Consider the following 26,161-nt stretch of genomic DNA (forward strand, 5'->3'; position numbering starts at 1 on the left):
TCGTAGTGGTGTGTCTGATAGCGGTCACCGCAGACTTGGAGTCTGTTGCGATGATGCTGTTCATTAGTTGATGTTCTTGGATTGTTGTGTATGCTGTGTAGATGGCGTATAGCTCTGCTGTGTATACAGATGTGTGGTCTGGGAGGCGGGCCCTGAAGGTGATTGTCGGTTGTGCTTGGTGTCGGTGAAGAATGGTTGCTGCGGCTGCTCTGTCGTTGTGCTTTGAGCCGTCAGTGAAAAAGATGTTGGTCGGTTTGTGATGGTGTATGTATTCGAGGAAACTTTGCTGTATTTCTGTGTCTGTGAGTGTGTGTTTGCTTTGATCTATGAGGGTGTGGGTGGTGGGTGCTGTGTCAGCCCAGTAGGCTGGAAGGGGTGTGATCTCAGCTCATGTATTCTTCAAATTTGCGCTAGGGCAAAAAGGCATCTTTTCGTCATGAATCTATTTCCTAGTTCATTAATGCATAACAACATGTAAAGCGTTGTTACAAGCTAACTGCGAGCGATCCACCTATGGTCAAGCACTAAGCAGCGCTGCACCTTTTAGATACGGCTTACGTGCCCCTCTCAACATCGAAATTATTCTACTGCGTGCCATCTTCGAATTTGCGGTCACACTGACCAGAATGAGCAGAGAACAGAGACCAGTGGCCAGTAAATAGAGATCAGTGAGACCAGTGAGACCAGATTCCAGTGACCAGTGACCAGTGACCAGAGACGGTAACCCTGCCGACCGCAGTCCCGGAAGCGGTTGGGGGTGGGGTGGGGGTCTAATGCGCGGCCCGTCCGTCCCGGTCACCTCTCCACTCGCCGTATAGACGCTCTCTCAACGGACGCGGCTCGAAGACAGATTAGCATAATGCAGAGTTGTTTAACGTGACCTTTTTTTTTTTCTTTTTTTTTTCTACACCGCCACCCATTATCAGGTGACCAGGAGTGCCCCCTCCCTCTATCCCAACGACACACAGAACCTTACGTTAACACCACCAGGAAAATAATGAAGACAATTGTCGCGGCACTCCCAGCTAGGAAATGAAACAAACTCAAGGAAGCAAAAAACGAGACACATTATCATGCTGTTAGTATAAAGGTGTAAGAGAAGGCATAGTAGTCATAACTGAAAACAGTTAGTGACTAGTTTCTAATTCCCAGGAGTACACATTCGTTCATACATCCACACAGGAGCAGTGTTAGAAGGATTCAGATGAAGGGAATCATGCATTCAGGGGTATTATATACAAATCTGCTGGTCAGTGTTCAAGCTGGGTCATTTACTGAATCTCCGTTGTTTTGCCCAGCTAAGCGAGGCTTGTTGCTGGGCAACCAACGGAGATCAGTTTCATGAGAATGAGTGGTTATGTAGAGTATGCGAGGGAAATGAAATGAAATGAAATGAAAACAAAAAAAAAATATACTAGTAATAATAATAATAATAACAATAAAAATAATAATAATAATAATAATAATAATAATAATAATAATAATAATAATAATAATAATAATAATAATAATAATAATAATAATAATGAATAAGAGTAAAAAATAATAAAAATAATAATAAAAATAATAATAGATAAAAACAATGGTGAAGAAAAATAAACCATGGGGTAAGAGTAAAGATATCATGATAGTGCACCATGTGATTTATAGTTTTCGTAATGTTACGAACCTCCACAATATACTTAATGTGAGAGTATTGTATTACATAATCAATACTGGCTCAAAAAGTAGTTTTTTGTTAGTCTTTTTATTGTGTGTTTTGAATGAGGCACCAGAGGCACAGCAGGGTAAACGGGGACCATTATCTGATTCCACAGCCTTGGACCAGCCCATGAGATTGTGTGTGTTTTATATAATTTGTACGAAAATATTTCTTTGAAGTGTTTGTTATAACGACTGTTTCTATTTTGTTCTACTCTCTCAAATAATTCATCAATCGAAAGTGGTAAGATTCCTTGAATCTTTTTATGTAGTAGTAACAACATCTGTTGTCGCCCGATGTCCTGGATACGAAGAAGTTTAAATTTTTTGAAGATTGGTGCAGTGTGCGCTAATCTACATTGGCCGTCTATTAATCTAACGACACGCTTCTGTATTTTGTCTAATTCACCTAGGTTTGTTATGTACGTATTACTGTAGATAAAGCAGCAATAATTAACGTGAGACAGAAAGAGTGAGTTGTAGAGTAATAACAAATGTTTACTGTCCAGGAAAAATTTCAATTTAAACATAATACCTACATTTCTCGACAGTACTTTCTGGAGTTTGGAGATATGAGTTCTCCACTTCATATCCTCATCTATGAAAATACCAAGATATTTAACAGTATTAGTACGTTGTAATATCACACCATTCAGTTCGATTCGCAATTCAAGTTGTCGTTTCTTGTTCGTGTATATCTGATAATATGTTTTATCAGCATTGAGAGACAGTTGGTTAGAAGTAAACCATTCAGCTACCTTTGGCATCAAGGTATTTAATCTTGTTTGTAAAATATGCTCACTTTCCCCTTCTATTAAAATAGCAGTGTCATCAGCATATAAGAGTGTACTTATGTGTTCACCACATATCAAAGGGAGATCATTTATATAAAGTATAAACAGAAGTGGTCCCAAAATTGATCCCTGAGGGACTCCAATATCAATTGGAAGGAAGGATGAACGCATGCCATTTATTTCCACACACTGGGTACGGTCACTGAGATATGAGTGAAACATCATATGGGCATCTTCAGAAATACCGTACTGAAGTAATTTTCTAAGAAGAATTTCCTTGTCAACAGTATCAAATGCTTTACGTAAATCGAGATAAATGCCGCACATGTTCGAATCACTTTCAAACGCACTTATGATTTTGTCTTGTAATAACACTATAGGCATGTATGTACTCATGCCAGATCTAAAGCCAAACTGTTTGTCACTGATAATTTGGTTCAAGAATAAGTGTTGGCTTAAACGAGCATATATTATCTTTTCTAATAGCTTAGAAATAACTGGAAGTAACGATATTGGTCTATAGTTACTAAAAATATGTTTGTCGCCGGCTTTATAAATTGGTTTTATAACTTGGTTTTATAACTAACAAGACCTTGAGGGGCTTGGCGGATTATCCGGCGCAGCTCTGCGCTGCGAGTGGCTTAACTGCGCCACGCGACAAGCGTTACGCGGTAGCGCGCCACCCGCCGCATTTTGGCACTGCGATGTTGACAGTACGTGAAATTCGCAGTCACGTTCCTTAGTCTGGAGATTTTCGCCGAAGACACCGCTGCCTAGACGGAATCTGGTGATTTTATGGGCGGGTGCGGCCGGTCCGGGTCGGTAGAGGGTCATGCTGGAGCCACTCGCGGGATAAGACAGCCATCGGAATGCTGTCGGGTGTCGTATTGTCGATGAGCCGGACTGTAGGTGCGCTGCCCTGGCTGTGCATGGCGTAGGGTTGACCCTGACCCCGCATTTGCGGGTCTCGGGGGGAGGGAGGGGGGGGGGGGGGGGGTAGGAGATACACACAGGTAAGGGGAGTGGCGCGTTTCCGTATAAGTGTTCGGTAGCTTGTATGCCACGTGGTAGAGATCATCTTCATGACACTTCTACATGCGGATTTTGCCAACTGATGTGGATTAGGATCCTCAACACGGCAAACACTTGTCATTCGCCAGCAATAATTAGGACTTAAACAATCTGACGTAAGGTAATGTCTGGGCACCCTTCAAAATCTAGCTATCACTGTATGCTGACAGATAATAAATCCATGTACAAAATTATTATTGCTTGTGCTCGAACTAATCGCATCTCAGATCCACTAATGAATGAAAATCCTCGACAACCCATAACCGCACATAGCTGGCCATGGGGGGCTAAACAAATTGAATCGCGATCGAAAACCGGCTGCCGGAGACACCAGCATTCCATTGTCATGTCTTAGTTAATCATGAGCTTCATTTGGTGACGGCATTCACTGGAAGGGTGCTTGCTAATTCACACTGACATGCAATAAATCAAATGTCGTAGCTTGTTAACAAGAAGAGAATCTGTTAGCTCTTTGCTCTTGGCACTTGATGCGCCGTTCTTTAACATAATCGTTACAAAACAACAATTCAGCAGCATAAGAAACAACAACAACAACAACAAAAACAACAACAACAACAACAACAACAGCAACATGTAAAAAACAACAACAATCGTTTCATATTCCACCTTCAAATGCATCATGTGGCTCCGCGGAAAATGAATTATTGATGAGACGAAGCTACCAATATCTCATGTTTCCCCTGTTTCTCTTACGTCACGGATGCCATAACTCTGAGGCCGTGCAGCCGTGATAGTCCAGCCAGTTGATTGATTCGACCACAGCACCCTCTCTCGGTCTCCTGCGCGCTCAGACTTCAATTGTGCTATCCGGCCCTGATCACATTATTCATTTCACCTAGGAGCCTGTCAGTTTTCCGTCTGTCATGCCTGGATAAGCGTATCTCTCCGGCATGCCATCGGCAGCTGGAACCATGAAGAACGACGCAGTCGTGGAGTTATGTCTATTGTCCGCCTAATACCGGGTCCGCACCGGGCCTGCCGGTGCCTGCTATGGTACTGACATCGCTCCTCTGTCCTGCCACCGCCCACGGCCCTTCCAGCTCTGTTGGTGACCGGTGAAGGTGATCTAACCGATCCGTGTGGCACGTGGCATCCGATAGACCGATGTGTAGTCACTCTGGACTGCTCAGTTTGTGCATGACACACAGATACAGACGATGGAGTGGAATTGCTCGGCGGCTTATATGCATTAAGCTGATTAAGGTAGGACGGTTTTGGTGCATCGTGTATGGAGACGATATGCAGGGTCGTTTTCCCGTTGAAGACCGTGAAAATTATGTACGGCGAGGCTAATGGTAATCCCCAAGCGGTTGGCTTTAAACTCGGTAACCATCCTTTTCCTATCAGGGTGTGAGTTGACGATAGGTGATTCACTCCATTATTGATACTCGTGAACAGTTAATACCGTCTAGTCTTCACGATGCGATGTCCTCTTCACACATCCGTCTACCCCTCCCCCTTCCACCATTCTCACTTCCTCTGCCCCTGGCGGCGCCCCGGGGCATAAAAACGGTCCTGGTTTATCGCGTACCCAAACAATTCACCGGGCGGCAGCATACTCCGCCGGACGGCTGACGTGTGGAAAACGGCCCGATGACGTGCCGATGACGTGCCGATGACGTCCCGATAGCGCGTGTCGATGGCGGCGTGTGGTGACGCCCCGGCGCCGGCGCAGGGTGAAGGTCAGGGGTCGGGAGGTCAGGAGGGGGGGGGGGGTAACCTCTGTGGGTGGGTCCCCCGGGGAATTGGCTCTGAGTTGAGGCTCATTGGGGCGTGGTTTTGTTACGTATGTACGCATGGTTATCTGATAGAAGAGCATTGTCAGAAATCAAACGACAAAAGACTGTGGCTGCTATGTCGCGTATCCCTCCGTTTACCAAATATGGGAAAGCAAAAATATACCTCAGCTTTCCAAGCTGCAAAGGCGCAACCATCAATGAATCATGTCTGCATGCTTATATGAGTGATGTGTTTATGCAAACCCGGGGCGTAAATATGGTTGGTGTGTGGTGGATATGGTAGCGGCAGTTCAAGATCTATTCATGACCGTCTTCTTCACAAGGTCAAGTGGCTCCCGTGTTACGCAGAGGGCCAATTCTGGCAGATCGCTATTCATGAACAGCCGGTTGTTAGCAGATTAATGCCATGAAAAAAACTGTCCCGTTTGCTGAACCGGGCATTGGCGAGAAAAGCCGGGCAGGATCGGATGGAGGCAGCGAGCGAAATCTGCTATCATCTTCCGGTTATCTGAAGTCGTAGCGAGGTCTTCAAGGCTTCATTTCTGTGGCTACGTAAAACTGACATATTGATCAACGTGATTCTGAATGAAATTGCGATCTTAAAACTGCCTGTTTTGTGCAGGTGCAGACTCCCCACAAACAATGGAACTGAATGCCGACATGTATTGCTGTTCAGAGCACATAACAGACATCCATGTGGAATTGGATAGAACATCTCTGACATACGTCAGCGGATAAGAGGCATTCGTCTCAACGGCAATCAAATGTCAACCGGTGTAGGTAAAACAAATCGTGATGAAATGTCGAGACAACGGATTGAGCGGACCTTGGCAGGAGTGGAATGGAATTCAGTCACAATATTTTATTGAGAATGATAAAAGCACATGGTGTAATAAGGAAGTAAGAATTTGAACACAGAAATGCACGTTGATTGGCATGTCCTGGCCGAGGATTGCAATAATTTCCATTGAACATTTTTTCGATAGGTCGGTAAATGTAAACGGCACTATTCAACCCTTGTTGATTTCTATGCTTCAGAACATGCGTCGCTATATAGGAAAATGAAACAGAAATAGTTATCAATGAACTCCAAATAAGCATTGGACAGCATATTGTAGTTTAACTTATACAAGTAAATATTGATCTCAAACTGAAAATAACTATTTCGTCTTTATGTCATCTAATTCTACATAATAAATGCCTATGAAATTGGCATTCATCTCACGTTTTTCTTTTTTTTTGAAGCTGCAGTTCTTGCAACTATTCTTTCCCTCTGTCTGGTTTTCAGTAGTTGACAGTTCCCAGTCGATAATTTTCAGCTGACGGGTTCTTTATCACTTCTATTAGGTGTGCCGTGTAAATCTTTTTAATGGCACCATCTTGGCTATTTCTTTCCTTCTGTCAGTGAACACATGCCAACTCTCATTTATCCACTTCATTGTGTTCCTCTGCTGTCCCTATGTCAGCAGCTTCCTCCCTGTCATCAGTGTTTAGTTACCTGGCGACCGCCTCCTCTTTCAGTCACAGCTCGTGCGATACCACCTCTCCGTCAGTTCAGCGGTAATCGCCTATAGTCTGTCACAGCCAGTAGCTTATTCTTTTTCTTACACTTGAGATAACCAGGAACGCACGGTCCTATTCGACACCAGTCTTCCTGCATTTGTTACCATACTGACCCTCCCACCATCTTCCCAGAGCTGTCCCAGTTGACCCCGCGCCAACCACCAGCACCAATGGTATCCATCTCTCCGACCGCAATGTCAAGCTCCATTACCACATGGGTGGCGACAGGCTGGGTGGCTTCCCCCTCCCCCCCCCCGCAGCCCCTCCCGCGACAGATGAATTTATGGTGCTCTCTGCCGCCGGGGAGGGGGGGGGGGCGACTGCCGGGGATCCTCTCAGAGTGAGGGAAGTGAGGGGAGGGGAGTGGTAATGAATCCTGATAGAGCCGGCGTGGACCGCGAGTGATTCAGTCAAATCCGGGTTGGAACCTCACGCGGCTGCCATCAGAATAGCGCGGGGTGATGTGGTGACTAGTACAAGAGGCTTAGAACTCCATCAAAGCGAATCAGTTGCAGCCAATGACGAACTTGGCACACGGTCGGCTGCAGGGTGAAATAGAATCCCGGACAGGGGTGGCGCCAGACGGATCGGTTTACCAGTGAGCCGATATCACTGTCGCGAATTTGCCAGATGCTGTTGATTTGACAACTCTCTTGGCAATAGGAAAAAAATGTTTTATAAGTTTCACCCGAGTTCTGAAGGTGAAATAATTTAAATTTGATGAATGTTTCATCCATGACTTGATAAGTGATAGATGAAACAGCTATTGTCTCTGCTAACACAGTAGCTGAATTACGTTTTCTCACCTCGCGCTGAAACGGATTCATTCAAATGAAGTTCAGCATTTTTTTGCGGGAATGAACCTATGCGATTAGTGACTGTCTTTGATTGCTTGTATTTTTCCTTTTCAGAAATATTCAACAACGGAGGTCTGTTCTACGCATTCTGGATATAACACGGTGCAGGTAAGCTGACTCTTACCCTCTGATAATTTTTGTTTGTATTTGAGTAGTTTACCATCCAGATGTTTTCATCATGCAATATAGTTTCTCGTTTTACAACTTCTTCCGATTTTTTCCACGCTTCAGCGTTTTTTAAAGATAATTTTATAAGTTGCAAATTCAAGCAGCTATCTCTATCGAAATCGCCGATATTATTAAAGCGACCGAAGTCGGAAGGCTGACATATAGGTGTGAAAAATCTGTAGTTAGGCATGTAGCTATTATCTGTGAATGCCGTACTCAATCCTACGATATCATGATCAATTGTTAACGCCATCAGTATCAACGATTCGAGCCTGATTAACACCCGACTTACGAGGGCACATTGGATTAGTGCAGCAGACGATCCTGATTAACTTACCAGGCTGCATTACTGTGCATTATTGAGTTCTTTCCATGTGTCAATCACAATCGACAGAGTGGAATCGGTTACGGGGAATATAAGGTTATATTAATAATTCTGAGCATACAAAGTGCATTTACAAACACTGTTGAATTCAGCAATGTTGCAGAATAATACGAGTATAAAGACGTGAGATGTCACAATTCGCTGTTACAGTTGAGTGTAAGTTGTGGCCTAATGGGACGCCAGCTATTCTTGAGTAGCTGTAGTGTCTGTTCTTTTATTTAAGACTATTTTTGCTGATCCCCATGCGTTCAGTGGCTGATAAGTGACCTCCTGAAGCAAGGGATTTCTCTGATGAAAATACCCAGCTAAGGTGGATAAGATATTGGCGAATAGCGTCCGCATTGCTCAGTTATTCACCAGCAATGCTCAAAACTTGTTTACCAACATTGAACACCAGTGATCTGCACAATGCAGACGGTTGGGATCCCGGCACACCCCGGATGTGTGTTTGTCCCGCTCCTCTGTCGGATGACGACTAGCCACTGAGAGATGATGCTCTAATTAGCGTTCCCGGCTGGGTGACGGGACTGGGTGAGAAACTACGGAGATAACGAACGGGCCAGTGCCGCTACCGCAATTAGGATCCCAATTTGTATAATTCGCCCCTGCCTAGAATTACCGGACCGATTCGGGTTTCTGAGTCCGCCGGGCGGCTGGCATTGTGCCAGAGTCGGTGGCAGAAAATTTAATTCAGGTCTACCGCTGCTGAGCTTAAGTGGTAGTTGGGTGAGGATATTAATTATCTAAACTGAATTAAATGCGTATGACAAGCGCAGGTGCAATATGAAGTGATAAAGGTAATGCATCCTTTCAGTGTGGTTGTTTTATCGAGCCGCTCGTTTCCCGTGGTTTCCTCACATGTTTCTTTTTATCGTGCAAATAATCTTGCTTACCTATTATTTGGCTGTATACAAGCTTTATTCTACAACCACTTCGCCTTTTTAGTTTGATCGATGTACCATAATTTCCTTTAAAGCAGGCTGCTTTTTGTAATCGTCAGCACATATTTGCAGCCCTCATCCGCCGTGCCATTTAATCCGCATTTTACGCGCGAGTAAAAACAATCAAATAGCCACGCTTCCGCTTTTTACGGATAGCTGCCCTTTCGGTGCCGCTCGGGTGGCTGGCTTTACTCGGCGGCTCGGCGGCTCGGCGGCTCGGCGGCTCGGAGGGTCAGCTGGCAGCGGTAGCTCGGCCGACTCTCCACAGGCCACGCTCCGCAGGCCGGTGCTGCGGCATGGGCGCCCCAGCCCGTCTCTCGGCGCGGCGCTGTCTGCCGTCAGGTGCGGCCCACTAATCCCCTGCGGAACGTGGCTGGCCGCCGTCGGCGACACCCACCGGAGCCGTCCGGCGGCGTCGGACACGGGCCGTTTGCATTGCCGATCGCCGGTAATGGGACGCTTATCGGACAAAAAGCCGGTGTCGGGACATTATAGGGCCCGGTCGGGGTCGCTGGCACAGGAGTTAACCAACAGTGTCACTTGATAGTCGCTTCCTAACAACAGGCAGTCGTCCTTTCAGCCAGGAAGCTGAATCTTTTCTTCCACACTTGCCTTCTATTTGTTGCTGTTTTTAGGCTGCTGCTGTTATGGTCCCCTTGTTCATAGCGTTAATCTGTATAGCATTATCTGAATTCATTGTCTTCCCTACAATTATTGCATGCCAATCCGATTTCGCTTACTTAGATGGAGGTCTTACAATCGCTTCCTCATTAGGTCTTTGGTATCGTTGCCTTTTCATTTTTTTTTTTCATGTAACTAATCCTGCGCCCGGAATAGCTAGACAAAGATCAATCGTCAATTCCAGGTCAACATCCGACATTTCTTCTTGACTTATACCATTAGCGATTGGACTCTGTTGCTCGTAGCTACATTCTGCATTATTGGAGTTTTGTGGTACCTACCTACTGTATTAATGCCTTAAACCTTGGCTTTTATCTTATTATCCCATGTACTCGAAGAATGCTTTAATGACCGCCATCATTCTCTAATTATCCGTTGACCATAGCTGAACTAATCCGAAACACTTGGCCGTTGCAAATATTGGAACGTTTTACATTTGAACAATTAGATTCACGCGCCAAGCGTGCCTACGAACAGCAAACCGGCCAGTGCAATGTTGTCGGGAAGACCCGACGTACCCAGCTCCGGTAATGTCATTGTAAATTGGCCCTTTCTCGACTGTCACTGCGGCCACCGTCTCATATGGAGATTGCTGCTGGGAATAGCTCCCTATCACCGACTGTGTTGGTAGCTGCGGCCCGACAGTTGCTCGAACACGACGTGGCTTCGTAAAAACGGCGGGGGCTTTCCGAGGACGTCTAGTTTTTTTCTTTTCTTTTTTGACGCTGAGGGTTGACGAGATAAATGATGAGCTAAGTGGTTGCACTTTATGAAGTTGTCCAACCGCAGCCGTATGAAATACCATTATAATAAAACCGATATGGATACGGAACATACCATGAAATAGATATCAGCCAGTTTCATCAGGTCCTGGTGGCGAAATTCAGCCGGAGCTGGAATTATCTCCAAATCGCCTCACGATCAGACGATTTCGGGGCGGGCCGCTCATATTGCGGCGAGTTTGGCACGGGGCGGGATTCCTCCCAGACAGCCTGGATTAATGACACGGACACATCAGTCTGTTTTGACTGGAACGCCTGTCTGGAGGGCGTTTCTAGGCTGTTCTGGTGTGAGCCTCCGTTCCAGATGATGTGATATGACGTTACGCAATGTCACGAGGGTGTTTCTGATTTGAACGGTGAACTTTGTGATGATGTACTGTGACGGTCTGACAAACTGTGGAGTCTGTTCCCTAGGAGCAGCGCTAGAGGGTTTGTGACGGTAGCTACGGCGAAGCCTTGTCATGTCACAGGTCAATATGCCTGTCTATTCTGTCTGTCGGTTGGTCTGGTTGTTGTTGCCATCCCTCGAACCGATTATAACCGGGCGTAGCCGTGTGTCTCTGGAAAGACCTGGCCTCTACTGCCGCGACTGCCACCAGTCGCTTCACAGTTCCTCCAGTTGATGGACGAGTCTGTCTGTCTACAGTCTGTCTCGAGTCTGTCTGTAGTCGCCGGTTCAGTTGGTCTATCTCTGTCTCGGTCGATTTTGCATGTTCGATGGCTGATATTCCGCAAATCTCGTTGGCCGATCGGCCCGTGGCTGGCTCGGTCTGTATCGGTTGGCTAAGTCGACCCGTGGCCGTCTCTACCGCTGTGCTCGCTGGTTCGATCGACATCCTGTGGTCAGTTGATAGTAACCGGTCGGCGGCGCCGCTCCAGCGGATGGGACTCGTTACTCTGTCGCAGAGGGGAAGGGGTGTTGGAGGGGCGGGGAGGGATGGGACGCTCAACTGGCGGATGGAGCGAGGTGGGGCGAGGTCAGGGTGAGATGAGGGCTACTGATAGGGAAAGTGTCACAACAGTGACGAGCAGAAGTTTTTTTGGGGAGGACCCTGTTGTCAGGGGCGCGGGAACTACGTTCAGACTGGGGGGGGGGGGGCACACCATAATAGAGATCAACCACCCCCAAATCTAGTTTTCTCACCGGTTTTAGGCTACTTATTTTTCATCCCTTGGCTTTTTCAGCAAAAAAGAAAACATTTCCAAAAAAGTGTGGTATTCCGTCTCAAAGCTGTGGGGGCATCGGCCCCACGGCCCCAGAGTTGGGGGGAGGGGGGCAAGCTGCCCCCACTGTCCCCCCGGCTCCCGCGCCTATGCCTGTTGTTACCGTTAAAATCGACGTGATTTGACCATGGCCACGGAAAGAAAGGGCCATTGAGGTCGTCGGTTTGTACGTTCGTCGGAATGCTCCAATTTGTTGATCAAGTTAAAACTGGGGGTGTGGGTGGGGGTGGGGGTGGGGGTGGAGGTGGGGGGGGGCAGTTTTGACATTTCTCCCACGCTTCCTGAACGGCTTTGATTCAACCTGAAAAGATTTTTCAGTCATTTCAGCGGCAGCCACATACCAATCGTTGACCTTTTACGATTGATCTATTGCACACTGTTGAATGGATTCACAGAAATTCAACTTGAGCTGAGAATTTGTGGGTTAAATCGCTGAGCCGCCTTTTTGGCAGATCCGGGAAAGCAACCATGCGATCTTGGCTTTTTCCGATTTGATGTGACAATGCGTACCTATTGCATTAGGCAGTATCTACTAATGCATTTTACTTTTGCTGCGGAATATATAGACTTTGACAGCCATAAACAGATTAAGGGCTTCTCAAACCATGCTCAACGAATATTCTCATGTTTCTGTCCTTCAAGCAGCTATTTCTGTCTCTTTTGAGCAGCTTTAAGTAGCAGGTTTTTGACACATTGCAACCAATCAACTTTCCAATGCAAATCGGCTTAACGTGCTTTTAAAGCGCTTTTCAGGCATTATAGGGAAACGTGCTTTATCGCATTACAAAGTTATGGAACCACTTCGGTCGGGATTATTCCGCTCCAAGTCGCCGGAGCGTGCTCGCTGAACAATTTGAGACGTGCAATGTATCAACAATGTGAGAGCTCCCCGCTGCTGTCGGACTCATCTACCGGTTCCCGGATTGGTGCCACTGGTCTCAGGAGCGGTGTGACGAACAAAAACCCCATCCGGCACCGTCGCACGTCCAATACTAGTCACGTGTCATCATGAAGTGTCACCATCGATCATGAGACAGTCTGATGCTTGTGACAAGTTATGATTTTTACTAATACAGCCGATAGTGTCAAATTATAATTGATCATGAGTGCCAAAGACGACTATCGTGTGCGATCTGCAAAATATTGAGTCACACATGTTTGGCAAGGCAACCGACGTCACAATGGCCTCTTATTGACGTCACAGTAGCTAAGATGGAGATTGGAACTAGTGATCGTTGACATGTTTCAGCTTTTTCAATTTCGGAGAAATTTTGCAGCTTCCAGAGTGACTTATTCCAAGATCAAAACACCACATAACGTGCTTTTTATTATTATTTTTTAAACACCACATTAAAGAAGTTGACAACGGCTTTAATGTGGTGTTTTGATCTTGGAATAAGTCACACTGGAGAAGTTGACAACGGCTTTAATGTGGTGTTTTGCAGCTTCCAGAGTGACTTATTCCAAGATCAAAACACCACATTAAAGCCGTTGTCAACTTCTCCAGTTGTTACCCCCTCTGGAAATAATGTATTTAATAGATACCATTCATCAATCAGAATAAATTAGCGGTCACCACTGCGAGGCTCCTGGTGGTGTGTGGCGGCAGATTAGCCGCCTGTCCACAGAGGCGGCTCCCTGGCACACACACCGACACCGCTCACCGCCCACTCCCCGCTACCGCGTCATCACACGGGCTGCGTCATCCTCAGATAGCGCTACACTCGCCGCCGTTTAAATGTCGAGAGCTGACCTTCCTCGGCATCTGAAACGTGCGGCCATATCTGCTCTGAATCGAGATCGAGTGGCTTCTCAAGGAGCCTGATGTGTTCGATCAACATCGGCACTTGAAGACGGCTCCCCAGCCGGGATTCGGAGCAAATCACTTCAAATATTCATCTGATCTGACCTGCGATGCATGTATTCGGGCTACAACACCGAAGCCGCACTTGAATCTCATTTATCTGTCTGGTTATTTCTGGAAGGGAGCAATATTGCGTTCCAGGTCTCGGATTTAAGTCGCCCTTTCGCTGGCAACGCTACTGCTGTGGTATTGCAGACGCGAGAATCAATGGTCTCGGGATTTCCGTGCCAACGTCTTTAGTAAACATACCGGCTGGTATCATCTCCAACTCTAAACAATCGCCTGCGATTTTGTCATATCATTATGACTGTGGCACAATGTGATGTTTCCTCGCACTCAAAACTCATAACTCACTCACCAATCATCATCACACACATAACATTCCGTTTTGTGGCGTCTTCACCTAGCATCGATGACGTGAAAATGCGGTCACATCGTGTCGATAGATTTATTCCGTAGCCTATGTTTCGAGGGCCGTCGGTCTGGCTGTGTGCCACGCGTGGATCGGATTTTATGTACGACAGGGATTGAGCCGAGCTGCAGACGCCGGCGCTCCCCGCCGACTCTGAGAGCTCGCAATGTCTGCACTTTCGGAACACGGTCTGGCATAGGCTGAGACAGACGTGAACGGCGCACATCTGACGAGTGAGTGGCGCATCTACATACCGGCATCGAAGATGTGAGCGGTGTATATTTATACGTGAGCTAGGGAATAGAGCAGAGAACTCGACTGCGGGATGTTTGAAAGTAAGGTGTGTATGCTGCCCCGTTTGCTAGACGCCAGACTTCCGAAGAGACATGTTACTTATGCTATGTGAACGGAACGAATCGCTTTTTATGACCGGCCGTTATTTTTCTACGGTGATTTTTGAAGCAACACATGCCTTTACCGAGGTTTTGGCATTGTTACTCTATTGTAATGTCATTCACCAGTGATAACGTATGATTTATTACTTGGATCCTGGTAGCCACAGCAGCCTTTACAATGCTCATCCCTATGTTAAAGTTAGTTTCAGACTTAGTGACGTCATACTGTACATTTTATGCCCGATATTCCCACTACCATATGTCGACCACAATCCACGCAACAATTCTTGGTAGTTCCGCATCCTACCAAGAATGTCCATCCATTCGTACGCTCTTTTGTGTCTAGCAGCACCATCCTTCCGCCATTCTATGTCAACACGTGTTTCACTTCTCATTGTCATGGTGCATGTCCTGGCGCGTGTCATTACGTCATGGGTCGGGGCGTTGACGGCCGTGCGAAGGATGACGCGCCGCCATACGGCCGGCACGTGCCACGTATACAGTCTGCACCTGTGACGCAGCTGGGGGGACGTGAGCTACCGCCAGTGTCCTCCGTGAGCTACCGACGGTGTCCACGGTCCGTGTATGCAATAACATGACAGGTGGCAGTATATTACACCCGGATGATATGATATCCGGATTAGTAATCAAATATAGTACGTGGGAGCACTCTGTTGCATAACAATGAGCCGGACATTGGATATATTTTGCAGCGAGTTCAGCAAAGTGCGTATATAGATACGCAAAATTCCCAGGGACACCTTAGGAATTAGCGTTCTACGCTTCAAGCAGCACTCTGAGGCGTAGATCTCTTAGATCTTTCTTCCATCTCACGGGTGTCTTGATCGATGTGTGTGTTGGGCAGACCCCTCGGCGACCGGTCGCTGTCCAGCCTTCCAGAAGGTGTCCGATCGGGCCACCCGTCCCGACCGGTCGGCCACGGCTCAAGGGCAGACGGTGAAGGCCACGGGTCGGCCGAGGTTTCAGGGGTTCTCTCCTGGTGAGGCGGAGATCGGGTCGGTCGGAGTCAGAGTCTGACCCGCGTGACTCGGGCTGGTCCCCGCGCGTTTGTCACCGGTGGGGCTGGCCCACGCTGAAACCATCCACATTCAAGGAAGTGGCTCTGGCTCTGCTTCCTCGCAGTGCGCTGGCTCACCCACCGGTTGATCTGAAGTCTGTCACTTCTCTGATCCGACCACTCTGCTGGTCGGTCTTTCGATGCTGGTGGCAGCTCTGACCACCCAGCTGGTCGGTCGGCCGCCGCCGGTGGCCGCACGAGGCCTCCACTCGCCACCCCTTCGGTCGCCGCCGGTTTACACTCATGTTCGGCCACCGCCACCGGCCGCCGGTGTAGCCGCACCCGAATTTATGTGGTGATAACAGGCCACAGACGGAGGCGACGCTTCGTAAATGGTGCACAGCTGAGGGGAGCCTACCTACCTGGGCGGTACGGGGGTGGGGGTTACGAGGGGTCGAGGTCGTCACGGAGCACGGTAAAATGGGTGAGGTAATAACTCTAAGGTGTGAAAATGCTGTAAGGGACATACATGGGGCGCGGAATATAGCTGGTGAAAAGTTACAGCATGTAACATATGCGGTCTAACTTACGGCATGTTTAATCATGTGTCGGTGAAAGATATGTGACGTATTTCTTTGGCTGATAAGTTCTCTTTTCATTCATAATTCAACTGGCTACTATCTTACAGCGGCGTGAATAGCATGATAGGGTGGGAGATGAATGCAATTAATTTAACTGACTGAACCACTTTAACTGACAGTGTATTTGCTAGTCAAACCTAAGTGAATGGCAAACAGAATATCAATCAATTCGCTTCCTTCCGGTCGTTAGAGTGAGGTGAACAAACCGATGCCGAGCTGCGCGGATCGACCGCGGCACGAGACAATGGACGCCTTTTGTGAGACTCCACGCTCGCTTTGGGTCCGTTCAGCCGGGCGCTCACAGAATGGGAGGGCGATTGACTTGGCAAAGGAAGCGTGCAGCTACGATGGAATTTAATACGGGGCCTGGTGAACGCATGCTTTCATAAGGCGCTGCTTTGATTTTTATCGATATGTAGGAGAAAAGATTTGTGAGGGATTTGAATGGAAGTTGACTCGCCTAAAATTGCAACATCATGAGATGATCTACTGCTCATGAGGCCAACTCATAACGTCGACTCTCCGCTGAACTATTTCGAACTACTCGTGTACCATTCAGGTCAGCCCTCTGTCCCAAATGCCGTGGTGACGGGTTGACAATCCCTGCGATCCACTGCGGATGCGACTGTGGCGCGCCGGTGACAATGGCGGTGCGGCGGCGACGATAGTGGCGCGGCGGTGCGCACCGATTGGCACGTCGCGGCCGCGCCTTCGTCGTTGAGCCCGCTGCTGGCGGCGATAATGACGCGCTCGGTATGCGGGACGCGGCGTGGTGTGGCGCGCTGAGGCGTGGCGCGGCGCGGGCGGCCTCTCCTGCCGCGCCCCGATGGAAGTAAGGGGCACCGGTTACTTGTCAAAGCAAAGAGCCCATCAAACCTTCGCGGCAAGAGTTGGACTGTTCTGTGTTACATTTGGTCCGAGCACAATTGCAAAGCAACAATGCCACTTCCAAGTTGTCTAAAAAGTGCAAAAGTTTGACATGTGAAAATGGACCAGCCGCGAAGAAAGTTTTCGATGGTCATTTCTGGCCAGAAAGAGTTGAACAGAAGTTGAACAGAAAACTAGCTGCTGCTCTCATCATTTTAGATCGTTCAATGCCTGGCTCAGAACGTTAGATCTCATCTCCCTCCAACCTGATTCGTGTGAAGGAAGAATTTGTGATGTCAGGAAATTTGTGACCGCTAACTACATAGGTTATTCTACGCTTTCTACGAGAAAAATAGGCGAGCTTCAGACATATTCAGGGACACAGAAGCGTTTATGCATCCTGCGAGCGGCGAGCGCGTTGTCGGCCGACGCGAGCCGTCCTGCGCCGCGTGCCGTCCCTCCCGGGCCCGCACCGCTCGGCCGGCCGTGTGACGCCGGCCGGGTCACTCGGCGGGCCGCAGCGGCCGCGCTGGCGGCGGACCGGAGCGGCGCTCTATCTCGGTTTATGTCGCCTCTCGGGCCGTAATCGGCGCCGGCCGCTGAGCGCCGGCTGGGTGGGGCCTCTCAACGGCGTCATCAGCGATCGGCGCACCGTCTCCCCCGCCGAGATGACAGCCGCCGCCGCCGCCGCCGCCGCGGAGCGCCGCACCGCCCACCAGCCCACAAACTTTTTTAAATGAATGGACGTGCCGAGGGTGCTTTAACTCGAGCCTGTCGGTCAGGGGATCATATAGGCTTAAAAGTTTGATAAAAGGGACATGAATATGCTCTACGGAAAATCCACCGCTGAATCTGAATGACACGTGCAGTAAATCATTATTTCGGCTTTAATATCGATAAAAGGCATCGAGAACCACAGGCAGCATGAGACTACTACCACCTTCCTCACAAATCCTCCTATCCTGCCTATAAGGACTCTCCTCGGACGACTCCAGTCCTCTAATCACTGGTTTGGAGTCTCGGTGGCGTCTGGAGAGACTGCCGGTGGTCTCTGCTGGCAGCGACATTCCACCAAACCGCTGCCACGTTCGCTGCCTGTCGCCGGCCGCCACACTAATCCCAGCTTCGTGTGCTGTCCGCGCGGGGACAGGCGGCAGACCGCAGCCTGTCCAGTGGCCGGACCCGGCCGACACACGGTTCTCGGTACTGGTGGCCGCCACTGCGCCGACAGATCCGTGATAGAGTCGTGAGAGATCCGTGGTTCGTGATATCCGTGATCCGTGATAGATCTGTGACATAGCCTTGATAGATCCGTGTAGAGTCGTGACAGAGCCGTGGTAGATCTCCGCTTTGAAAAGGCAAAATATTGGAAGTAAATTTTTGGGAGGTCCGTGACATATCCCCGGTAGATCCACAAAAGACCCGTGACAAATCCTCTCAGATTTATGACGGATCCGTACTCCGTAGTAAATCCATAAGACTGAGCTCGTGGCTGACAGTCCCAGTGCCAGTTACACGCAGGTGACAGTGTGCGGGGCGCCGGACGGATGACAGGCTGTTTGTGACGGATGACAGGTCGTCATTGACGGGTCTCTTACACCCTAACAACCGGCAGCTGAGGACTCTCGCTCCGCCTGAGAGGAGGCCCGACGGGTGAAGTTAATCAACCAGAATCGCGACAGCCGGCGGGCCAATCGGCACTGGCTGTCATCAGTCGGTGGAACTCGACAGACGACAGAGGACAGATTTTGTTATTAACCGGACATCTGACTTTGCAACCATTAAAAAGGTGCCTTGGTTTGCACCATATGATTATTTTTCACATGGCACGTTAAGTGATTAGGAGATTTTTCCTGGCTATCCGATAGGCGGACATCTGCCTGTAGCGTCTTATCCGCGCCTGAGTGGCATAAGACACACCAGAAAAAATGTGCAAATCGCATTTTCCCCACCATTGTCCGAGGCAGGTCTTGGTAGCCCAGGAAGGCCGGATTCAGATGCTTAGCGTAGACTCGGAACACCGCAACGAGCTGAGTGATGGACATCTCCTAACGACCGTGGTCAAACCCACCGTCATTTTTTGTAGTGGTGCCTATTATTCGTCTCTCTCTCCTGTCATTCTCTAATGTTTAATCCGATTGATGAGCTACAGCGACCGTTGTATGACGTAGAAGAAGCGTGATGACGAAGGTATCACATCCCTGTATGTGATGGTATACCGCATCTGCGTGACGCAATATAGAGCAGTGTCGGGGGATCAAACCTGAGCGTGTTTACGCAGCCCCAAGGGCAGGCCCGCTTTGTTAACGGTCCTCTCCGCCCCGTGAAGTGAGTCGTTCAAACTATCGGCCCATCGTTAATACGCCGCTATTTACGAGCGAATATGACTTCATCGACGCCCTCGAAAGGCACTCGCCCGAGCCTGAAGCCGTTTCGTGAGTGGAGCTAACAATGTTCTGCACTTCACAACACCTTCGGCCGACATTTTAGAGCGATCGTGTCCATGAATTTATGGACATCAGATTTTAACTGCCGATAGACGTTTTATTTAAATGCACAATAAAACGCGAAGCATCTCTTGGTCACGATAAAGACAAGTGAAATCCAGCCTATGGCTCCGACGAATTCTCCTGCTAATTGATTCCGGTTCACGGATTGTTGCTTCTCCGATTTGATCTCCCTTGAGTAAATACATCCCGATGTGTTTTGGAGGCATTTCGGACTAATATTCCGATTGTGCAGCCCTCTGCTGTTGTTCGACGGGTAGCGCTACCTTGAACATATTGATAAATCACGTCATAATTCAGTTCATGACAGCCGAAATTGCTTCACTTATTATTTGAAGATTTACTGCAGCCTCAGATGGCTCGTGTGTTATGAAATTCTTCGAGCTATTCAGGTGGTATCCAGGAATCAGCGAAAGTATTATTGAATATTCTACAGTTTATAGCAGGCAGCTGACTATATCCTCTCATTTGTGCCCGTCGAGATGTTCGAGATGTTCATATTTGCTAATGTTATCCAATTAGAGGCAATCAAAGCCACTGTATCATTGTCGGGTTTTCCAAACATCCCCATGACATTGACCATGGTGTAAATCATGACTTGACTACCCCTCAATTACCACTTGATTACCGCTCTATTACGGACGGCACTTAGCGCCTCACGGCAGGCAGCCTATGGCGGACCGAGTCGCCGCAGATATCCTTATTTGCATCCCATGACGCAAGGGCGCCCGCATATTATTGGCAGATGAAAGGTAATTTATCGACTTCCGGGGACGGTTCGCGGAGCAGAGCCGGCGTCTGACGCAGGATGCCATTTATCCTGCACTCTGCCCGTCGGCCCCTCAATCAGCCCAATGTCCCATGCTGCTCGTTACCAGCCAGAAGGCAAGGAAACGTGTTTCAATTTCGGGTGACATCCAAAGTTGATTTAGTACGTGTGGTGAGGCGCTTGCAAGTGCTTAGCGCGTCGAATTGTAAAGAAGATATGATTTTCAAACATCGATGTTATTAGAGTAAAGCTGCAACAATTTGTGCAACATTATGGATATTTTTATCCCTGATTGACAAAGCTGTGAATAGCATTAAGACGTGGACGATTTAGCTGTATGTCCTGTTGCCGTTGCTCCCTAATGGCAACATTTCTTACAGTGAATGAAGATATTTAAGCCAGTATTTTGACGGTTGGGTCATGCATCACTCATCAGCGATGTTCATTAGTCGTGAATAAAAGCAGTCGAGGCGTTAACTTTCAGAGCAGGAGGAGCGGTCGCCAGTTGCCTTCCCGGACGTCGGTGTCAGGCGGAGAGTTACGTTTTGTTTTCTCTGCTGAAATCCACCGGCCCGCTGCCGGGTCGGTGAGAGGTTCCAAAACAGTCGCCGACACCGCCGACGGCGCCGCTGTCTCGTCCGACCCACCTCTGACGTCACAGCCGTCGTGTTCAGTCTCTACGTCTTGATTTGTACCCGAATTCCACCTCGGCTCCAACTGAGGTGTCTAGCCGCCGCGGAGTTGGCATCGGGCGCCGGGCGCCGGGCGCCGGTCGGTCGGTTGTTTTCTGGCGGCCCGCTCCGCCCCTGTGACCGGCGGTCACGTGACAGTCACGTGACTGTGTGACACGGGCGCTGCCCGGGGCGCTGTTCATGGTCGGCTGACCGGCTGACAGTTGCAAACGTCGCCAGTAATTGATGTGGCATTCCGCGAGCGCGCCACTGCCTAACCAGGCTCGAAATGCTGGACGTGTTTGTTGGAATTTCGCCGTGTGGTGGCGGTTTGCAGCTGGAGTTTAGGGAAGCGGTCCACCGAACTGGCTCGCTTAGGTCGCAGAGAACTCTAAGACCACGCCTCGAATGTGGCTCGTCCCAGCTGCCGTAAATGCACTTGTTTTCAGTTCAGAGGCTGTTGTTAGCAGTTTCAAACCGTTCAGGAAGTTCGGTCGTTTTCGGATGCAACTTAAAAAGCACGGCTCCATCTCTTGAGAAAACATTTGCAACACGCTCATGAAAATTCTTATCGGTAGCTCTTAACTCATTAGCTGCTGTTTTCAAAGTGGAAACTCGAGCACTCACCAGTCGGCCGACAGAGAGGGCTTCGGTGAATCCATTTTGTCGGCCGCGGTCGGGTAGACTGTCTGTCGCTCTGGCAGACCTCTGGAACACCTCGGCACGTCCCGTGTGTGGGCCGAGCCGTCCCTGAGTGGCGCGCTGAACCACCCCAGTCCCGGGAAGTTACCTGATCCGTCGGGAGTCGCGCATGAGAGTCGCCTCGCTCGGCAACTCTTCAGCCAGTCGGTGCCCGAGCCGAGTCTGAAGTTTGACGGCAAATGCCGCTCTCTGTCGATCACGATGTCTGAAAGCAAATTGCGCGATAGACACGGTCTGGATTTATTCATCGGTGATGGCTGAGCTTGGTTGATTGTATTGACCATCAACCCTACATAGTATCGTGACCTGGTCCGTCTAGTTTTAATTAATCAACAATCAGCTATTTACTTTGCTGTATGGTGGCTCTAGGCCACCCCACATTACATACAAATTACTGCAATAGCAACATCATTACGATGCAATAGATCTATATGAATAGCAGTGCCAGGTGTCTCACTCTATAATTTGATGGTATTAGCTTATTGGTAGTTTGTCACCAGCAACAATGTGTATTCGTCATTTAGCTTCCTTAAAAAAGAGCATCCCAGTCATAATACCCCGCAGCAATGTAACATAATATCCCGCAGCGCGTGGTTTCGCATTCCTTGCACACGCGTAAATTTATACGTATGTATAAGCAAAAATGTTTTTGTGCTTATAATGTTGCACGGAATTACAAACGTTGCTTGTCGTGATTACATCACGGCCAATTTAAGCTAACTTGTCATGTTTACTCATTATTGCCTCCAAATAAACTAAATATAAAATAAACGTTCATATCTTCATGACACTGCCATGGCAGATGGACGGATTACCACAACCTTTCAGGCTTTGATTTGATCCTTTGATCTGATCAATCACTAAGTTGCCGTACCTGGAAGTCACAGGCATCATGTATGCCCATCGCGGTGAAATCTACTCTGAAAACTGTAAGACTTGATCTACTGATGTGGAAAGAGGCCCCGCGGCGGCGCGGTAGCTTTTAGCCGGTGCATTGGCAGGTCTGGTTAATATTCGCTGCGCCCCGTGGGTCGTGTCACGGTCTGCACTTGCTCCTGAACCTCAGTATTCAGCCAGAGGCGGCCTATAATGCCGCTCCGTTCTCACAAGGAATACAGTCGGAGCCGGGCGAGGTAGGACAAAGGTCAGCGCTAAGTATTGACTCTATTCAGTGGACTGATAGGACTGCAGTATGGGAGGGCGTGGCAGACGATAGAATAGGTAATTTAAGTGGGAAAAGAGTTGGTGGGCAGGGAAGAGTAGAAAGAGCGGAAAGTGAGAGAGGTCAAGGGAGAGAGAGAGAGAGAGAGAGAGAGGGGGGGAGATAAACCATTCTGGACCGATGCCTTATTGAAATAAATCCTGCATATCACTTCTTAGTTCTTTTGTCTATTTTATCAATTAACGTTGACCAGCCAATAACACAAAACGGGTATGCGTGCCACCGTTCAACGTAGCACGCATACTCGCTACGTTTATAGACCGATTCGTTCAACGTAGATATTGCACGCATCTGCTGCTCCTCTAGTTTTTTTGGGGGGCGGGGGGGGGAAGGGTCAAGCAATAGATTAGCGTTTACGGCTCGAATTACAATGGAACACGCCGCACTTAATGCTACTGCTCTTGACATTTCGCTGTCAATCAGGCTTCATGAGTGCTCAATGCGCATCACCTTACCGGAAATTACGGATCCTCCGTAAGAGTTAGCTGCATATTCAATTGATTTTGTATGCTGTAATTCCCTAGTGCACTGGATGATCTAACGCCCGGTTGTCCTTGCCCTACAATGTGCCACGGCGGGGCCTCTCAAATCCGGGAGTTTACCCCCCCCCCCCCTCAGCACTGGGTGGGCCCATCCATTGGTGAAAACAGCAGCATTATCCCGGCTTACACTGGGCTTACCCATCCAGCGCGCTGCGTCGATCGGCCGAGCCGGCTAAACCCGGCTGGCTCTCCCTCACCCCCTGTGCTGAGACCTCGTTCCCACACCTCTGCAGGCAAGCCGCACCCCTCTCGTGCGCAGCGCGTCGCCCCACTGTCGGGTGAGGCTGAACCGTCGCGGCACGGCGTTTGACAAAAGCCTGTCGTTGTGAGCGCGACATGACACGTTCACGGCTCATCGCCTCAGACGCAGTGTGGCCACAGCTCGGTGGCTATTCTAGGAGCGCCGCAGGACCTACAGTTCTGCGCCAATGTAAACTAAACGCCGCTGTTCGCGCTGCAAATGCCGCACCCGCCGCCGCCGTCGCCGCCGTCTGGCTTGTCGTTACTGACGGCGGCCGCCCGTCGAATCGAACAACAGCGCCGGGTTAGGTCCGAGGAGGTCGTATTCGACTGAGTGGTGGGCGCCGGATCGGCCGCAGCCGCGCCGCAGACGTCTTAGATGGGGTCTGTGTGAACGCCGAGCAGAGTAGCAATGAGGTGGCCGGGACGAGAGCGGCCGATTGAGGAGTGCGATGAAAGTGGACTGTGGTGTTGATATCGCCGTATAAACGCTGGCACTTCGAATATACACGTGCTGTGACAGATAGTTATGGCATTTATGTCGAAAGCTGAAACTGAGGGTCTCGCTGGGATGCAAGGAACTGATAAATTCTAACAGACAAGTGATGGTTTGAAGAAAGGAAATTGAAGAAAATTTGAGGACAGTTACAGACAATCGGTCAAAGGTTTTCATTCATACATGTTCCATATATGCAAACGTAATGACAATCTTTATTTATGATGTTTTCATTGATTGGTTGTCTTTTCAACCTCACAATTATGCACGCAAGCATTGTTTTCAATGTAAATATCACTAGGCCAATATAGAAGCAAGTAACTTCATGTTTGTTGTGACGAAGTGGAAACACCCATCGATAAATTACTCACAGCACAGATATATGTGCTAGCTGTAACCCTTTCCCAATGACAAGCTGAGTAGCACTGTTACTAGCAAAACATACGATTAGGCAAGCTTACAAGCTTTAGTGCCTGTGGTTGTCAAATGACAAATTTATAGCGCGTAACTTCGAAATGAAAACAGCTAGCGCAACAACGTGCAAAGCACAGAAGATTTATATGTAATCCTTGATCAGATGTGACGCGTCTCTCAAACCGCTGACTGTTAAAGGGATATTTTGCATTTTGTTCCTTTCTTCGTGATTGCCTATTCACATGCTGTTCACACTAACACCTCTTAACACCTATAATCCCAACCTTTATTCTTTTTCTACTTTTCGAAAAACTCTTAAATAAAACTAAAAGAAACGCTTTTATCTTACAGCGATTATCTTCCAGTGCTTTTCTTAAATTCACCTAAAAGTACTGCCTGCATAGTCAACTGAAAGATCAATAGGAGCCGCCATTGCAAAACTGCCATTGATGCAAACTTATATTACATGCAATATTCCGTGGAAAAAGATGAAGGGTCTTGGTCCAGCTCAGATTACTGATGTTCCGTGCTGACGTAGGTGTCCGTGAATGTTGCTGTAAATAAACGTTCATCGCTCCCCCATGTCGCATCGTGCCACTTGGATCTGTTTTGATGATCGGTTAACAGGTCATCGTGAGATATTTGGTGCAAAACGATTAATCGACTTTCGTCAAGGAGGCAGACTATCGTCTGATGGGTCGCCAATCACCCATGCCTATATTTCGGCAACCTTTTGTTTACTTTGTTTTATTTTTGGAATGATGATACCGATGTGGTAGTTGGTTATTTTTATGCATTTCTGACTAAACTACCGTCGGGTGCATTTTTCTCGCTTTCCAAAAATTGAATCGATCTTTATCTTGACAAATTTGTTCCCATAGAACCGATATGCTAAGTGATTGGAGGAAACCCCATTTTTATATCGCTTGCCAGTCTCCCTCCCTCTCTCTCTCTCTCTCTCTCTCTCTCTCTCTCTCTCTCTCTCTCTCTCTCTCTCTCCCTCTCTCCCTCACTCCTTCCGTCCCCCCTGCGGTTTTCTTATGCATACGTGCGGTTGTGCGGTTCACAGGTGTTATGTCAGAGGTGGGACGGTATACCCTGGGGTCATTGGGGAGTTATTGTCGCTCACCCTGCCCCTCCACGACATGGATGCGACTGTGTAGCGCCATGACAAGCAAGAGGCCGGCCCTCGACCGCGGGTGAACACGGTACGATCTGTTTATGACCGCGCTCCGTTCTTCTCCTGCAGTCGTCGCCGATCGGGCTGCTGTGACGTTATCCGTGGAAGTTTCTCACGCGAGCTTCGCACGCCACAATGGATCTCTACAACAACTCGGTGAGTGCTCCCGAGGAATGCTTGGCTTCGGATTAGTGCATGAATTAACGACACTGCTGACATTGAGATGATATTTTTGGAAGATGCTGTTCAAACCAATGGTTGGTCTGTTGAACACTTGAAATGTTGTCATACCGA

At 48.5% G+C, this 26,161-nt stretch overlaps 1 protein-coding gene across 1 annotated transcript in view; it reads left to right on the forward strand.

Moving 5' to 3' along the window:
* LOC122392179 (calcitonin gene-related peptide type 1 receptor-like) overlaps positions 1–26,161 on the forward strand; it is a 93,573-nt gene that overhangs the window by 11,256 nt on the left and 56,156 nt on the right. Inside the window, exons 2-3 of the mRNA XM_043386781.1 lie at positions 7,801–7,854; positions 25,937–26,023. Of these exons, the coding sequence (XP_043242716.1) occupies positions 26,003–26,023 (21 nt within the window). The 5' untranslated portion in view covers positions 7,801–7,854; positions 25,937–26,002. The remainder of the gene's footprint in view (positions 1–7,800; positions 7,855–25,936; positions 26,024–26,161) is intronic.

This window comes from Amphibalanus amphitrite, unplaced genomic scaffold (genome assembly GCF_019059575.1).
Source record: "Amphibalanus amphitrite isolate SeventyFive unplaced genomic scaffold, NRLGWU_Aamphi_draft 000473F_arrow, whole genome shotgun sequence".
NCBI lineage: Eukaryota > Metazoa > Arthropoda > Thecostraca > Balanomorpha > Balanidae > Amphibalanus > Amphibalanus amphitrite.